Source organism: Oncorhynchus gorbuscha, linkage group LG03 (assembly GCF_021184085.1).
Source record: "Oncorhynchus gorbuscha isolate QuinsamMale2020 ecotype Even-year linkage group LG03, OgorEven_v1.0, whole genome shotgun sequence".
NCBI classification, from domain to species: domain Eukaryota; kingdom Metazoa; phylum Chordata; class Actinopteri; order Salmoniformes; family Salmonidae; genus Oncorhynchus; species Oncorhynchus gorbuscha.
This window is the reverse complement of record NC_060175.1, coordinates 49,639,143-49,657,912: the sequence shown is the minus strand read 5'-3', so window position 1 is coordinate 49,657,912 and position 18,770 is coordinate 49,639,143. Positions and strand designations below refer to the sequence as shown.

The following is an 18,770-nucleotide window of genomic DNA, read 5'->3' as shown; positions in this document are numbered from 1 at the left end:
GAAGGAAAAGCAGCCAACAACTGCTCAGCATATGTGGGAACTCCTTCAAGACTGTTGGAAAAGCATTCCAGGTGAAGCTGGTTGAGAGAATGCCAACAGTATGCAAAGCTGTCATAAAGGCAATGGGCGGCTACTTTGAAGAATCTAAAATCTAAAATATATTGTGATTTGTTTAACACTTTTTTGGTTACGACATGATTCCATATGTGTTGTTTTATAGTTTTGATGTTTTCAGTGTTAAAAAATAATGACAAATGAATGAGTAGGTGTGTCCAAATATATATATATATATATATATATATATATATATATATATATAGCGAAAGGGGCGTTTCTTCAAAGTGCATGTGGAGGAGGTAAGAAGGGGATTGCCGCTGAGGACAAATTCAGCTGTCAGAGACGTGGTGTTCTCACTGGAGTGTCAGCCGGCTATCATGGAATTAAACGAGGACAGCGCAGTAGAAATTCACGTTTGCTGATCCTCCCTGAATCTCTTCTATTTTCGTCGCATTCTTCCTTTTGTGAAGGTAAAATCCTATGCACATCCTCATCCTGTAGCTTAGTTTTGCGAGGAGCATCCTCATCAAACGTCAATTGTCAAGGAAGTACAGTACGGCTAACCCATAAGTTGTAGCTAGCCTACCTCGACATAACGTTTAGTAGGCTACGGCTTCTACCGTTTTTATTGCATTGCATTTCAAGTTCACCAAAATGGGCCTGCATAGTAGAATTAAACCTGAAATTTAAGACGTCAAAATTTCAGAGTGTTTTAGACTCAAAGGGACATACATGGCAGCTGTGGGCAATACTGACACAATGTAACCAAGCGGTAAATGTGTGGTTTATGCGACTCGGTTTCATTTGACAGCTTCACTCAGGATGTAACCATGTATCCTAGCAAGCAGGCAAAGACTGGCAACGTAGCCCAACATTGTAATTACAATGTATCAATATAGTCATTGTCAAACAAATCTAATGTTTGGGATTAGTGTTCGAGTAAATGTAGGATTAGTCTAACTTTTGATCTGTATTGATTCATTGTGTTTCATCCTGATGATTTAGAAGCCTATCTCAAGCAATTGTTGCCTACATCAATGACAGCGTAGGTAAACAAGCCATGCAACAGTAAAATATAATTGTCAGATGGTTGTTTCTGATGGAGTCAGATAGACCTATTGCCACATTGTAGATGGCTATAGTATTTGCGTCTGTTTGGATGAGGTTTACATTGGGGACGTTGATGACGAGGTGCGCTGCCTGTTTACAAACAAGTGTTTTTCACTGGGGATTTGGACAGGAATTAGTATTACTAATGGATAAGTCTACAGACATTTCCATTTGGACACTTCTGGGAATTAGAGTTGTAGGTTTGTCAATGTGTTCCATAAAGATGAGTGTGCTTGTGAATGTAGAGTTTTAAAATAGGCTTATATTTTCTTTGAGTTTTCGTTCATATAGCCTCTGTGGGCTATCACTCACTTCGCAGCTATCTGCATGAGCTGTGTTGGTTGTTGAACACTATCACTTGAAACAATTTATGATCAAGTCAAATTGACCTAAAACAAATGTGATGTACAAGAGGACCTCTGTCCTAAATTACTACTGTAATGGACTATCGTCCCATGCAAAAGCCCAGGGATATGTAAATGTTAAACAGATAATGAAAGCAAAGACAATTTAGATTACACCAGCTCTAGTTCAGAGGTTATATGGTGTCTTGTAGGGCATAGTATAACAAATGTCACCTATTAATGCATTTAATCCAATATGTTTTTCTGTTCAGGTTTGTTCATTTGAATGTAGCATCGAATTCTTAACTGTCAGTCAGAGGTTCTCAACAGAAGTGGTACAGTGTCACTGCAATCAGTATGCAGTGACTTTGGCCCTGTGCTCTGACCAGTTTTTCTCAGGGCCGCATTCATTGGTACACACTGTTTCCATAATGCTTTCAATCACTTTTTGACTGCACCTCTTTTGATTTGAATGAAACCTTACATACATGTTTGCCCATGGTAGAAGTGGTCTGAAAGTTACATTTTAGACCAGAATACCCAAACAATCAGGAGATAGAGGTACCTAAAGTTGACCCATTTTACATACCCTACCCGACAATGAGACATCCATGTCTTCATCACGTCAAATATTTAAAAAAAAATGTAAACTCAAATTCATCTCATTTTCACATGTTGTAGCGTACCCTATTTTACATCATCTGAGGTGTTTGTGTTGTGCCAGCCATGCATGCTCTTGAACACAGGGTGCGTGTCATTTCAATCATAGAAACAGAATTCTGAGAATGGACCTATCCCTTCAGACCACTGCAATTTAGCTTGTACTCTATTTAAATTTAAATTGAATTGAAATTGCAACTTCCAATTACTACCAGAAAGATGGCTGACTTCCATAGGAATGTCTATTCTATTATCTATATTTCTATGATTTCAATAGGTTTCCTATGGAAGATTGACAGTTTAATTTAAAACAATAGATATTCCCACTCAAGTCAACATTCTATCATGTGTGGAGCTCCAACCAGCTTTGTGGTAGCACTTGAAAGTTTACATTTTAATTGTATTTGGATTTTAGTACAGTTATAAGTCACATGACATCCACCCTGTATTCAATAGTATACTGTGTCTCAACCGATGGTGTGCACATCACAAACACCTCAGACGGTGTAAAATCGAGTCTGATCTACATACACTGAGCGTACAAAACATTAAAGACACCTGCTCTTTCCATGACATTGAGTGACCAGATTCATCCAGATGAAAGCTATGATTCCGTATTGATGTCATCTGTTAAATCCACTTCAATTCGTGTAGAAGGGGAGGATACAGGTTAAATAAGGATTTTTAAGCTTTGAGACAATTGTGGTATGGATTGTGTATGTGTGCCATTCAGAGGGTGAATGGGAAAGACAATATTTCATTTGTTTTGAACGGGGTATGTTGGTAGGTGCCAGACGCCCCAATTTGTGTGTGATAAGAACTGCAACGCTGCTGGGATTTTCACACTCATCAGTTTCTCGTGTGTCAAGAATGGTCCACCATCCAAAGGACATCCAGCCAACTTGACACAACTGTTGGAAGCATTGGAGTCAACATGGGCCAACATCCCTGTGGAATGCTTTCGACACCTTGTAGTGTCCATGCCCAACAAATTGAGACTGTTCAGTGGGCAAAAGGGGGTGAAACTCAATATTAGGAATATGTTCCTTTTTGTTTTGTCCACTCAGTGTATATGAACATGAACAATATCGTTATTCACGTGTTTTGAGTAATTGACATAAAATATATATTTTTTTAATATAGATTTATGAAATTTACCAACCCTTTATGTGAGCTTTCAAATAATATACATCTCAACCATTTATATTTTTCAGTGATATAGACATTGATGTCACATGTTAGGGTCAACTTTGAACACCTCCATCTCCTGAATGCTTTGGCATTCAGGTCCAAAAGGTTACTTTCTGACCACGTCTACCATGGGCAATCAATTATGGAAGGTTTTGCTGGAATCAAATGGGGTGCAGTCAGAAAGTGATTGAATTCAAATGGAACGACCCTTATTCAATTCTTGCTTTGTACTATATTGTGTGAGAGATTTGTCTGATTTTTCAACGCCTATACCGATTATTGGAGGACCAAAAAAGCCGATACCGATTAATCGGACAATTTTTATTTATTTATTTGTAATAATGACAATTACAACAATACTGAATGAACACTTATTTTAACTTAATATAATAGATCAATAAAACCAATTTAGCCTCAAGTAAATAATGAAACATGTTCAATTTGGTTTAAATAATGCCAAAACAAAGTGTTGGAGAAGAAAGTAAAAGTGCAATATGTGCTATGTAAGAAAGCTAACGTTTCAGTTCCTTGCTCAGAACATGAGAACATATGAAAGCCTGTGGTTCCTTTTAACATGAGTCTTCAATATTCCCAGGTAAGAAGTTTTAGGTTGTAGTTATTATAGGAATTATAGGACTATTCCCCTCTATACCATTTGTATTTCATTAACCTTTGACTATTGGATGTTCTTAGAGGCACTTTAGTATTGCCAGTGTAACAGTATACAGTAGCTTCCATCCCTCTCCTCGCTTCTCCCTGGGCTTGAACCAGCAACACAATGACAACAGCCACCATCGAAGCAGCGTTACCCATGCAGAGCAAGGGGAACAACTTCTAGAAGGCTCAGAGCGAGAGACGTTTGAAACGCTATTAGCTAGCCATTTCACTTCGGTTAGACCAGCCTCATCTCGGGAGTTGATAGGCTTGAAGTCATAAACAGCGCAATGCTTGACACTCAACGAAAAGCTGCTGGGAAAATGCACGAAAGTGCTGTTTGAATGAATGTTTACGCGCCTGCTTCTGCCTACCACCGCTCAGTCCGATACTTAGATACTTGTATGCTTGTATGCTCAGTCAGATTATATGTAACGCAGGACAAGCTAGATAATATCCAGTAATATCATCAACCATGTGTAGTTAACTAGTGATTATGATTGATTGTCCTTATAAGATAAGTTTAATGCTAGCTAGCAACTTACCTTGGCTTACTGCATTCGCGTAACAGGCAGTCTCCTTGTGGAGTGCAACGAGAGAGATGCAGGTCGTTATTGCGTTGGACTACTTAACTGTAAGGTTGCAAGAGTGGATCGTTCCTAGGCCGTCATTGAAAATAAGAATGTGTTCTTAACCGACTTGCCTAGTTAAATAAAAGTATAAAAAAATCGGCAAATCGGCGCCCAAAAATATTGATTTCCGATTATTATGAAAACTTGAAATCGGCCCTAATTAATCAGCCATACCCATTACTCTGTCGACCTCTAGTTGACACCCTTCGTTCGCCTATGTCGACACACAAATACACACAGCATGCACCAAACTGTTTGTTTGATTTTTTAATATGTAAACATGGGCCATATCTTGGCATACAATAGCAATGCTTACTTCCCATTCTCCACACTGTACAAATCCAATACATATCCATTCGCACACATGTTTCGCAACACTTTACCTTATGTTGCCATTATACCTATGTAACTACACAGTAGTTACTATAGTAGCAATGTTGTAATTACACGGTAATAGCGGTATAGGTTATTTAATACATCATATACAATTAAATATGCAGTATTTATCAGTGTAAATGACTGTACATCTGTGTGGTTTATTTGCCATGCTATCTCTTGTCTGTTCCATCTTTTCCAGGCACGGTACTGGGTGAGGCAACATGTCGGACAAGATGTCCAGTTTCCTCCACATAGGCGACATCTGCTCCCTCTATGCGGAGGGCTCCACCAGTGGATTTATCAGCACTTTAGGGTATGTCTGTCTGCCTACTGTTTTACAGCTGCATATGAATCCCATCCCTCTCAACTTGAATTCTCATTGAAACCCCACTGATATTCATGAAAAACATGATCTTTAATTGAATAGATGCATGCCCATAGACTCATGTCTGTCACAGTACAGTACAGTACACAGCCAAGATCAGACACCAGTCTGTGCACATGTACGCATGCATATACACAGACAGATCCAGGTACCAGTGGAAATATGAACCTTATTGGTGTTTGAAGCCAGGGAGATGGCTGGATCTGCAGCCAAGGCGATAACGTAGAATAATGGAGGGATTTAGTTAATTGCTTAGTCTGAGTCATGGCTTTTACTTCACAAGTTTAATCATGTTTGCTCCCCCAATGTTATTAGCAGAATAAATCCGTGCTAATTCCATTCTTATGGAAGAAACATTGTGGTGGTGAAGTATATAATAAGAACAGCAAGATTGCAGAACTCTTGTCATTGAGGTGATACTGTTCTATGCCCTTAGAACACACTTTGATAAATGGCAAGGCAGAGAGTGTTTGGAACTGGAGTGTGAGAGGCAGAGAGTGGTCACGTAGTTTTGGAGTCCAGCTGATGCAGGATAGCAGTGGAAGTGTCATGTTTGTCATTTATTATCTTGTCTTGTCCCTGTGCTTCCCATGCTATTCGTTTCCCTCTGCTGGTCTTATTTGGTTCTTTCCCTCCTTCTAGCCCTCTCTCTCCCCCTCCCTCTCTCACTCTCTCGCTCTCTCTTCTCTCTATCGTTCCGTTCCTGCTCCCAGCTGTTCCTATTCCCCTAATCATCATTTAGTCTTCCCACACCTGTTCCCGATCCTTTCCCCTGATTAGAGTCCCTATTTATTCCTTTGTGTTCCGTTCCTGTCCCGTCGGTTCCTTGTATTGTATTCACCATGCTGTGATTGCGTTTCGCCCTGTCCTGTCGTGTTTTTGCCGTGATTGTGTATCGCCCTGTCCTGTCGTGTTTTTTGCCTTCATCAGATGCTGCGTGTGAGCAGGTGTCTCTGTCGACTACGGCCTGCGCCTACCCGAGCGACCTGCAGTCTGTGGCCGCTTCTCCAGTTGTTTCCCCTCTACAAGTCTAGAGGATTTCTGTTATTCCGTTTTGGACTTAAATAAACTCTGTTTCTGTTAAGTCGCTTTTGGGTCCTCTTTCACCTGCATGACAGAAGGAACCGACCAAGGAATGGACCCAGCGACTTCAGACGCTCGTTACACTGCCGTCGAGATCCAAGGAGCCATGCTCGGCAGACACGAGCAGGAATTGTCCGCTGCTCGCCATGCCGTGGAGAACCTGGCCGCTCAGGTTTCCGACCTCTCTGGACAGTTCCAGAGTCTACGTCTCGTGCCACCTGTTACTTCCTGGCCTGCCGAGCCTCCAGAACCTAGGGTTAATAACCCACCTTGCTACTCCGGGCAGCCCACTGAGTGCCGCTCCTTTCTCACGCAGTGTGAGATTGTGTTCTCTCTCCAACCCAACACTCTCTAGAGAGAGAGCTCGGGTTGCTTACGTCATTTCACTCCTTACTGGCCGGGCTCGAGAATGGGGCACAGCTATCTGGGAGGCAAGGGCTGATTGCTCTAACAAATTCCAGAACTTTAAAGAGGAGATGATTCGGGTTTTTGACCGTTCAGTTTTTGGTGGGGAGGCTTCTAGGGCCCTGGCTTCCTTATGCCAAGGTGAACGGTCCATAACGGATTATTCCATTGAGTTTCGCACTCTTGCTGCCTCTAGTGAGTGGAACGAGCCGGCGCTGCTCGCTCGTTTTCTGGAGGGACTCCACGCAGTGGTTAAGGATGAGATTCTCTCCCGGGAGGTTCCTTCAGATGTGGACTCTTTGATTGCTCTCGCCATCCGCATAGAACGACGGGTAGATCTTCGTCACCGGGCTCGTGGAAGAGAGCTCGCATCAACGGTGTTTCCCTGCTCCGCATCGCAACCATCTCCCTCCTCTGGCTTTGAGACTGAGCCCATGCAGCTGGGAGGGATTCGCATCTCGAATAAGGAGAGGGAACGGAGGATCACCAACCGCCTGTGCCTCTATTGCGGAGTTGCTGGACATTTTGTTAATTCATGTCCAGTAAGAGGCCAGAGCCCATCAGTAAGCGGAGGGCTACTGGTGAGCGCTACTACTCAGTCCTCTTCATCTAGATCTTGTACTACTATGTCGGTCCATCTACGCTGGACCGGTTCGGGTGCTACATGCAGTGCCTTGATTGACTCTGGGGCTGAGGGTTGTTTCATGGACGAAGCATGGGTTCGGAAACATAACATTCCTTTCAGACCGTTAGACAAGCCTACGCCCATGTTTGCCTTAGATGGTAGTCATCTTCCCAGTATCAAATTTGAGACACTACCTTTAACTCTCACAGTATCTGGTAACCACAGTGAGACTCTTTCTTTTTGATTTTCCGTTCACCGTTTACACCTGTTGTTTTGGGTCATCCCTGGCTAGTATGTCATAATCCTTCTATTAATTGGTCTAGTAATTCTATCCTATCCTGGAACGTTTCTTGTCATGTGAAGTGTTTAATGTCTGCCATCCCTCCCGTTTCTTCTCTCCCTACTTCTCAGGAGGAACCTGGCGATTTGACAGGAGTGCCGGAGGAATATCATGATCTGCGCACGGTCTTCAGTCGGTCCCGAGCCAACTCCCTTCCTCCTCACCGGTCGTATGATTGTAGTATTGATCTCCTTCCAGGGACCACGCCTCCTCGAGGTAGACTATACTCTCTGTCGGCTCCCGAACGTAAGGCTCTCGAGGATTATTTGTCTGTGTCTCTTGACGCCGGTACCATAGTGCCTTCTTCTTCTCCGGCCGGGGCGGGGTTCTTTTTGTTAAGAAGAAGGACGGTACTCTGCGCCCCTGCGTGGATTATCGAGGGCTGAATGACATAACGGTTAAGAATCGTTATCCGCTTCCCCTTATGTCATCAGCCTTCGAGATTCTGCAGGGAGCCAGGTGCTTTACTAAGTTGGACCTTCGTAACGCTTACCATCTCGTGCGCATCAGAGAGGGGGACGAGTGGAAAACGGCGTTTAACACTCCGTTAGGGCATTTTGAGTACCGGGTTCTGCCGTTCGGCCTCGCCAATGCGCCAGCTGTTTTTCAGGCATTAGTTAATGATGTTCTGAGAGACATGCTGAACATTTTTGTTTTTGTCTATCTTGACGATATCCTGATTTTTTCTCCGTCACTCGAGATTCATGTTCAGCACGTTCGACGTGTTCTACAGCGCCTTTTAGAGAATTGTCTCTACGTAAAGGCTGAGAAGTGCTCTTTTCATGTCTCCTCCGTTACTTTTCTCGGTTCCGTTATTTCCGCTGAAGGCATTCAGATGGATTCCGCTAAGGTCCAAGCTGTCAGTGATTGGCCCGTTCCAAGGTCACGTGTCGAGTTGCAGCGCTTTTTAGGTTTCGCTAATTTCTATCGGCGTTTCATTCGTAATTTCGGTCAAGTTGCTGCCCCTCTCACAGCTCTTACTTCTGTCAAGACGTGTTTTAAGTGGTCCGGTTCCGCCCAGGGAGCTTTTGATCTTCTAAAAGAACGTTTTACGTCCGCTCCTATCCTCGTTACTCCTGACGTCACTAGACAATTTATTGTCGAGGTTGACGCTTCAGAGGTAGGCGTGGGAGCCATTCTATCCCAGCACTTCCAGTCTGACGATAAGGTTCATCCTTGCGCTTACTTTTCTCATCGCCTGTCGCCATCTGAGCGCAACTATGATGTGGGTAACCGTGAACTGCTCGCCATCCGCTTAGGCGAATGGCGACAGTGGTTGGAGGGGGCGACCGTTCCTTTTGTCGTTTGGACAGACCATAAGAACCTTGAGTACATCCGTTCTGCCAAACGACTTAATGCCCGTCAAGCTCGTTGGGCGTTGTTTTTCGCTCGTTTCGAGTTTGTGATTTCTTACCGTCCGGGTAGCAAGAACACCAAGCCTGATGCCTTATCCCGTCTGTTTAGTTCTTCTGTGGCTTCTACTGATCTCGAGGGGATTCTTCCTTATGGGCGTGTTGTCGGGTTGACAGTCTGGGGAATTGAAAGACAGGTTAAGCAAGCACTCACGCACACTGCGTCGCCGCGCGCTTGTCCTAGTAACCTCCTTTTCGTTCCTGTTTCCACTCGTCTGGCTGTTCTTCAGTGGGCTCACTCTGCCAAGTTAGCTGGTCATCCCGGTGTTCGAGGCACTCTTGCGTCTATTCGCCAGCGCTTTTGGTGGCCGACTCAGGAGCGTGACACGCGCCGTTTCGTGGCTGCGTGTTCAGACTGCGCGCAGAAGAAGTCTGGTAATTTTTTTCTGCTTCTGCTCCTGGTCTTGCTGGGTCTCAGTCTGTTCCCTGCCATCGCATCTCTCCTGTTCTTGTCCCTGCCCTTGCTGTGTCTCAGTCTGTCCCTAGTTCTCTTTTTTTTTTTTTTAGAGTAGTACCCTAGTTTCCCTTTTTATCGTTTTTCGTTACGGTCCTGAGGAGAGGAGTTGGGTTCTTTCTCGGGACGTGCTGGACCGTTTGATCTATGATTTCCTCCGTTGCCGCCAGTGTTCCTCCTCGAGAGCGCCAGGAGGCGCTCGGTGAGTGGGGGGGTACTGTCATGTTTGTCATTTATTATCTTGTCTTGTCCCTGTGCTTCCCATGCTATTCGTTTCCCTCTGCTGGTCTTATTTGGTTCTTTCCCTCCTTCTAGCCCTCTCTCTCCCCCTCCCTCTCTCACTCTCTCGCTCTCTCTTCTCTCTATCGTTCCGTTCCTGCTCCCAGCTGTTCCTATTCCCCTAATCATCATTTAGTCTTCCCACACCTGTTCCCGATCCTTTCCCCTGATTAGAGTCCCTATTTATTCCTTTGTGTTCCGTTCCTGTCCCGTCGGTTCCTTGTATTGTATTCACCATGCTGTGATTGCGTTTCGCCCTGTCCTGTCGTGTTTTTGCCGTGATTGTGTATCGCCCTGTCCTGTCGTGTTTTTTGCCTTCATCAGATGCTGCGTGTGAGCAGGTGTCTCTGTCGACTACGGCCTGCGCCTACCCGAAAAGCGACCTGCAGTCTGTGGCCGCTTCTCCAGTTGTTTCCCCTCTACAAGTCTAGAGGATTTCTGTTATTCCGTTTTGGACTTAAATAAACTCTGTTTCTGTTAAGTCGCTTTTGGGTCCTCTTTCACCTGCATGACAGGAAGTGAGGGTGTTATTAGCAAATAAGAGAGTGAGATGAAGGAAAAAAGGGAAAACCATAGGAAAGATGAGTGTCAGGGAAGAGAGGGATGGGGTTGAACGAGAAACATGTTATACTGAATGGGATAGTGTCAATGGGACACGATGCAGGTGATGTCATATTGTGGGAGGTTTATGGGATGTGTTGGCTCTCCTCTTTCTCCCAAGTTGTACCATTAGTAAACCCTGAAATGATGGACCTAAGTGGCTTCAAATATTTTGCTTCCTGTGTTTGAATTTAAATATTGAGAACTTATGCAATGAACTGTAAAATTGATAAAATGTCAACTTCAGTTCTTCCTCTAAGCGCTGATACCCATTTATCAAAGAGAATCAGAGAGCATTTCTGCACCTCAACTTTCATCACGGCCAAAGTGAGGGTTGAGGGAGATCATTGACTGAACCGTGACTGGATTCACAAAAGGCTGATGGACTTGACAACACTTCTGGAAGGTTATAAATTATTTCAGCCTCTAGTTCTCTGGCGTCAGAGCAGCTTGACTGCCTCTTGTTCCTCCTCCATTTTCTGCTCCTGCCATTTTGTTGTTCTTTTCCATCAGTGAAAATGAACACGGCATCTGTATTGCCCTTTCTACTCTTAGCCTCCTCGTTTAGCAGTCTTAATCATACCTCATCACTATCTGGCCCTTGAGTCCGTTTCTGCCGTAACATTGACTCTTAACAGCATAATGAAGCCTTCTTGCTCCTTGCTCAAACCAGCAAGGTGTTGTAGCAAACACGTCTTAGTTGCCTAGACACTAGTGGTGGGGAGTTGAAACCAAAAGGATAGATTCCTCGATTCCTTGCCCATCGACTCCCATTTCCGGGTGTCAAGCTAGGAATTGACTCCTAAGATTCAGTAGTTTTGCAATGGAGGAGACGAGTAGTTGCCATAGGCTACTTCCAAGAACACAAACTTGCATCTTTCACAGCACCTTTTAGCCATGGGTACACTCGCAATGGCTGCCTGGTATTGTGATGCAAGAATTTCCATGATAATGTAGAATATACATTTAAATGATGTTAACTGATGTGGCTCATGCAATGGAATATAACTTTTGTAATGTCAGTTAAGTTGAATCAACAAATCACAGCACGTATTTTTCTTCCTGCTTTGCGACACGCAGTTGCCAGAAGCCATCTGTCTAACCAAACGTGGAACTCATGTCTAAAAATCACGATTTTGCTCATCTGTCATTTTTTTTGTTAATCTGTTTTTAATTCTGAAAATTATAGTAATTTATTAAACTTTTATAGCGCTTTTCATTAGACAGAATCTCAAAGCACTTGTCAAGCAAAATAAACAAGTTGTTCAAAAATAAGTATAGGCTACAACAGTAGCTAGATCAAGTCTGTTTTGAAAGCTTCTTGAAGAATCCTGCAGATGGACAGCCGTGGTCATGAGAGGATTGGGAAGCGCATAGCTAGATGATCACTCCATAAAAAAATCACTCTGCTATCCGTAGCTATGATGCACTGGCTACAATGGCAAACCATGTGCGATCAGCTTATCAAACTTGCCCCAGCTAGCAGCCTAGTGCTAGCTTGTTTGAATAGCCATTATGGTAGCTAGTTTGCAGGTTGGGTGTCAGTGAAACTTTATGGAGTGAAAAGTACACTAATTCTTTAGGAATGTAGTGGAGTAAAAGTTGTCAAAAATATAAAAAGTAAAGTACAGATACCCCAAAAAACTACTTAAGAATTTTTATTTAAGTACTTTACACCCGTTACATTTTGAATGCTTAGCAGGAAAGGAAAATTGTCTAATTCACACACTTATCAAGAGAAAATCCCTGGTCATCCCTACAGCCTCTGATCTGGCAGACTCACTAAACACATGCATTGTTTGTAAAATATGTTGGAGCGTGCCCCTGACTATGTTGGAGCGTGCCCCTGACTATGTTGGAGCGTGCCCCTGGCTATGTTGGAGCGTGCCCCTGGCTATGTTGGAGCGTGCCCCTGGCTATGTTGGAGCGTGCCCCTGACTATGTTGGAGCGTGCCCCTGGCTATGTTGGAGCGTGCCCCTGGCTATGTTGGAGTGTGCCCCTGACTATGTTGGAGCGTGCCCCTGGCTATGTTGGAGCGTGCCCTATATAAGGAATTTGAAATGATTTACACTTTTACTTTTGATTCTTAAGTATATTTAAAACGAAATACTTTAAAACTTTTACTCAAGTAGTATTGTACTGGGCAACTTTCACTTTTACTTGAGTTATTTTCTAATAAGGTATCTTTACTTTTACTCTGGGTACATTTTCCACCTCTGCTAGTTTGCAAGCTTGTTGATGAACTTGTATGATGACACCGAAGTTTTCTGACTATTCTTAGAAATCAGCATGTATCTTACTTGCTACTTTGTAACATTTGGCCAACACGATAATGTATCAGCCAGAGCGGTCAGCTGTGCTGCAGAACTCTGCACATTAATCATGGCAAAACAAACTGCCTTATCAGGAAAGCTAATTTGTGCTATTAGATAGAATTTCACTACGCTAGCTAGCTAGAGGGTGCATTAAGCATTGAATGTATGAACTGCCGTTTTCATATGGATTTATTTGAGACTGGTTCAGCCAGCATGCAGACACTAGCTAGCACATTTCCATGCACATTTAGAGTTGAATAAATAACTTCTTTTTAGTGATCCTGTCTGACGTGAGACAATTCCGGTACTCTCGCAATGTCCACCCATTATGCCACCATTGACTTGAATGGGGACGCCCGTTCTATTCATTCTATTTCTATGGCAGCACACATGGTCAGGAGCAGAGGAGAGGAGAACATCTGGGTCTAAAAATGGTTCTTACGTTGACCGCGGTCATTTGGCTGGTCAATTACTGTCTTCCAAAATCCCATGACTGTCAATGCCCTACTTGACAGTGCTCGTTTGTCAAGTTGCCAACATTGCACTGGTAATCACTTTTTTTTTATATAGCAACAGCAGGCAGTGTACAGGAGGTCAAGCAGAAAGGGCCAATCAGACTATTGGTCGCATCTTACGCAGTCTTTCTTTTCGTAACCCTGCGTCTTGGGCAGAACAGCTCCCCTGGGCAGAATACGCCCACAACTCGCTTCCTTCATCTGCGACCGGGCTATCTCCTTTTCAGATTAGCCTCGGGTACCAGCCTCCACTGTTCTCATCTCAGCTCGCCGAGTCCAGCGTCCCCTCCGCTCAGGCTTTTGTCCAACGTTGTGAGCGCACCTGGAAGAGGGTCAGGTCTGCACTTTGCCGTTATAGGGCGCAGACTGTGAGAGCCGCTAATAAGCGTAGAACTAAGAGTCCTAGATATTGTCGCGGTCAGAGAGTATGGCTCTCCACTCAAAACCTTCCCCTTAAGACAGCTTCTCGCAAGTTGACCCCGCGTTTCATTCGTCCGTTCCGTATTTCTCAGATCATTAATCCTGTCGCAGTGCGACTTCTTCTCCCGCGATATCTTCGTCGTGTCCACCCGGTCTTCCATGTCTCCTGTGTTAAGCCCGTTCTTCACGCCACCGCTCGTCTCCCCCCCCCATCCTTGTCGAGGACGCACCTATCTACAGGGTCCGTAAGATTTTGGACATGCGTTCTCGGGGCCGTGGTCATCAGTACTTAGTGGATTGGGAGGGGTACGGTCCTGAGGAAAGGAGTTGGGTTCCTTCTCGGGACGTGCTGGACCGTTCGCTGATCGATGATTTCCTCCGTTGCCGCCAGGTTTCCTCCTCGAGTGCGCCAGGAGGTGCTCGGTGAGTGGGGGGGTACTGTCATGTATTGTCATATTATGTCTTGTTCCTGTTCTTTCTCTTCACTCAGTCTCCCTCTGCTGGTCGTATTAGGTTACCTTCTCTTCCTTTCCTTCCCCCAGCTGTCCCTCATATTCTCTAACTACCTCGTTCACCCTTTTCCCACCTGTTCCCTTTTTCCCTCTGATTAGGTCTCTATTTCTTTCTCTGTTCCTGTTTCTGTCTTTATCAGATTCTCGTTTGAGTTTCTCATGCCAGAACCAAACTATCGTTTTGTTTGCTTCACCCTTGTCCCGTCCTGTCGGAATCTACCTGTTCTTCTGATGCTACATGTGATCAGGTACCTCTGTCCTCTACGACCCGCGCCTACCCAGAGAGACCAGCAGTCTGTCGCTGCTCACCCAGCTATTGTCCTCGGCTGCTAGAGGGGGACTCTAACCCAGCTATTCTCCTCTGCTGCAAGAAGGGGACTCATCTGTAATATTCAGAGGGACTTTATTATTCTTTTGTCGCCCTCTCTGCGGGTTGTCTATTTTGCCATTTTTATACATCTGAAGAGGATCTATGTCTTCCCTGTGATTTGACATTAAAAGACTCTGTATCTGTTAAACCGCCTTTGGGTCCTCACTCACGTGCATAACAGGAACACAAAGCAAGACTGAAGCCCTCTGGTGATTTTACATATCCGCCATTACACCTCTTTACAGGCTCAAATCAAAGTTTATTGGCTTCATACACAGATTTGCAGATGTTATCACAGGTGCAACGAAATGCTTTTGTTTCTGGCTGCAGCAGTGCCGCCATTCCTAGCAGTACTAAACAATACACACATAATCCAGAAGGTCCCCAAAGAATTTGCACAAAGCATCAGGACGAGCAATCAAAACGATCTCTGCATACAAATCCAGTTGAATGACATCTTGCAGGAGTCATTAATGCAGATAGGCCTGAATCTTTCCATTATCGGCACAATGCAGTTCATCCATGTGATACATGGACAAAATATTAGTATATTTGATATGTAAAACAAGTACAACTATCGTAATCCCATTCATTCCCCTTGGGGAGATGGTTACAGTGTATTTTTACAAATCTAAACATAAGAATGTCCTACGGTACGATACATAGCCTACACACTGCATGGGCTATAAAAGGAAAATGCTGCCTGGACTGGATCCAGAACCCCATGGAGGTGTCATATTTATATTTCAGACTACCTGCTAAGCATCCTGTGTTTTGCAGCCAGTAGTAAATCTGACTGAGCTATTATGAAAAGGATTTTCATGGGTCTTATAACAGTGTAGTTACACTAATTACTACAGTAACATTGTAGTTACATATTATTTTACTAAGTGCATTGTAATTGCAAAATAAGGGAGTTGAGCGTGTCTTGCTATTTCCCAGGTAGTATATGCCTCTTGTGTAACAAAGAAAAAGCACCCAACTTCGTCATTATAATTAGTTACAAAATATTAGCCCATGTAACATGTCAATACAATGTAGTGACTAGTGTAATTACAGCGTAACTACACATGTATGAGAGCAACACATGTTATTAAAATGTTAGATCCTAATAGTGTAAATGCTTCAGCAGAATTCTCCAAGAACGAGGATCAATAACAGGCCTAATTCTGATTATTGCATTGCTGCACCAACATAGGAATCAAACAGAGAGTGTTTGAGGAATGCCAATCCCAGATGTTCAGGTGTTCAGATTCCAAGTGCCTCCAATATTAATTCAGCTGTGTTGGTTCATAAGGCACAATGGTTTTTAGATGTTTAGGAGTTAAGTGTGAATAGGCGTGTATTAAGAACTAATATTTGTAATAATAAGGGGAAAAATGCTCTTGAAACCGTGTGTTTAAAAAAAAGCCCCAATCCTTTTGATATTTCACCAGCTTCTCCCAAACTAAATATTTATTTTCATAATAACCCCTCAAATATATATATATACATTTAAGCCAGGAATCTCTGCTGAAGCTGTTCTTGCTCTGTTTATTTTTAGCTCAGAAGGTTTGGCTTAGGTCTGAGTGAGCAGACTGGCTTAGCATTGCTGTGAATGCCCTTACAGCAGGTAGCGGGTGATACACAGCTCACATCCACTGTTTAGGCCTGGTCTCAGGCCTTTATGTCCTTATAGGTTCTCTCAATGTGCAGCCTCCAGAGAGGGCAGCTGGATGCCTCTGCTCTGCTTAGCCAAAATTGGGCATACTGAGTTTGATGGGCATCTCCCACAGCAATCTGCCCTCTACAATTCTTGACCAATATTCATTTTGTTGATACAATGAAGTAGTGGTATTATGCATTGTGATGATGATTGGTGACACATGCAGGATAGCCTGGATCAAAATGACAGTCATGCTTCGGAGTGAAAGAGACGGGTGTAATAATGAAGATGGAGACTAAAGGGGCAATCTGCAGTTGCTACATCCATTTCTTGCAATTCTAAATGATGTATACCCATTGATTCTTAAAGAATATACCCCAGCAGAACCCCAAAATGCAAGCTTGTTTTACTCCAATGAAGCTTGTTTTACTCCAATGTTTGTAGACAATGTAAATGTAGGCCTAAACAAACACTATATAGCCTTAAAACATGGTTCAAACTGTAATGTTAATGTCATGCAAGATCAGTCCATGGATGGTCAGTCCTAGCCTCCAGTCAATCCTTGCGTTTGTTACCAAATATTGATGACCTGTGCGCCAGTGGCAGCAGTGGCATCACTCAAGTGGGTGCTGCACTAATGGTGGTGCTGTTTGAGCATGGAGTGGCTGTTGGGCACGGCGAGGTGCGCTGCTGAGGCTGCGGCCCTAATAACCCGAGATGGCATAGCAGTTCAGACGTCTTTTGTCCTCGTCTTGTCGTGTCCTGTATATATATATATATTTACAACTTTTTTTCACATACATTTTATTTTTATTTTCCATCAACTCATCTTCAAAACACTCTCCTGCAACCCGCCTCACCAATTTATATTTATAAATAAGTATTATTTACCTCAAATCTGCAATCCTCCAAGAAGTTAGCCAGAAGCTAGCCAGAAACTAACCAGAAGCTAGCCAGGAGCTAGCTAGAAGCTAATCAGAAGCTAGTTCAGAAGCTAGTTAGCTTCTTTACTGGCAAATCGTTAGTATTCAGCTAACCACGGTTTGTGGTCATCAGCTATCATTTAGCTCGAAAATCTATCGCCAGTTTTGTACGGCGCAGCGCGGCTCGGAACGGAACATACCGGACCAATTTTTCTCTCCATGTCCTTGGATTTCAACTGCTCTCTGGACATTCATTCCCGGATCTCACAGCTAGCTAGCTGCTATCCGTGTGTCTATCTGCTCTCGTCGATTCCGGAGCAAACATCAATTACTCCGGAGCTAGCCAGCTCCATCAATCACTCCTGATCTCCGTCAATCACTCCTGGGCTGCAGTCACCTATCCGGACCCGTTTTACTGCCTACGCGGAGCCCCACCGGGTCTTCACAACTGGACTGCCGACGTTATCTACCCGAAGGAGATCCGGCTGGCTCCTCCGTCGCGACGTTACCTGAATGCCCATCTGCGGCCTGCTAACCGTTAGCTGTCTTACCGGCTGCTCTCAGAATAGACAATCAGACAATTTATTTATTTGTATTATTATTATGTTTCTTCTTGGGCCTCTATAACTATATCTATTGTTTTTATTTTATTTTTGTTGTTGTGTGATTTGGACTAATCCCTTCTACCACACGGAACCCCACTAATCTACTGACGGAACGCAAGAGGTGGCTAACAACAGACCTCTATCCTATGCTAGCTTGCTACCGATGTCCTGGCTAGCTGTCTAAATCGCCATGACCCCCAAACCAACCACTCCACTCACTGGACTCTTTTGATCACTCGACTAAGGATGCCTCGCCTTAATGTCAATATGTCTTGTCCATTGCTGTTCTGGTTAGTGTTTATTGGCTTATTTCACTGTAGAGCCTCTAGTCCTGCTCACTATACCTTATCCAATTTATTAGTTCCACCACCCACACATGCAATGACATCTCCTGGTTTCAATGATGTTTCTAGAGACAATATCTCTCTCTTCATCACTCAATACCTAGGTTTACCTCCACTGTCTTCACATCCTACCATACCTTTGTCTGTACATTATACGTTGAAGCTATTTTATCGCCCCCAGAAACCTCCTTTTACTCTCTGTTCCAGAAATTCTAGACAACCAATTCTTATTGCTTTTAGCCATACCCTTATTCTTCTCCTCCTATGTTCCTCTGGCGATGTAGAGGTGAATCCAGGCCCTGCAGTGCCTAGCTCCACTCCTATTCCCCAGGCGTTCTCTTTTGATGACTTCTGTAACCGTAATAGCCTTGGTTTCATGCATGTTAACATTAGAAGCCTCCTCCCTAAGTTTGTTCTATTCACTGCTTTAGCACACTCTGCCAACCCGGATGTTCTAGCTGTGTCTGAATCCTGGCTTAGGAAGACCACCAAAAATTCTGAAATTTTAATT

General features: G+C 43.8%; 1 protein-coding gene across 1 annotated transcript in view; it reads left to right on the top strand.

Annotated features, from left to right (window-relative positions):
* The first annotated feature begins 352 nt into the window (after positions 1-352).
* The window catches only part of itpr1b (inositol 1,4,5-trisphosphate receptor, type 1b), a 163,453-nt gene continuing 145,035 nt past the window's right edge, over positions 353-18,770 (top strand). Inside the window, 2 exon segments of the mRNA XM_046342783.1 lie at positions 353-527; positions 5,226-5,339. Of these exon segments, the coding sequence (XP_046198739.1) occupies positions 5,248-5,339 (92 nt within the window). The 5' untranslated portion in view covers positions 353-527; positions 5,226-5,247.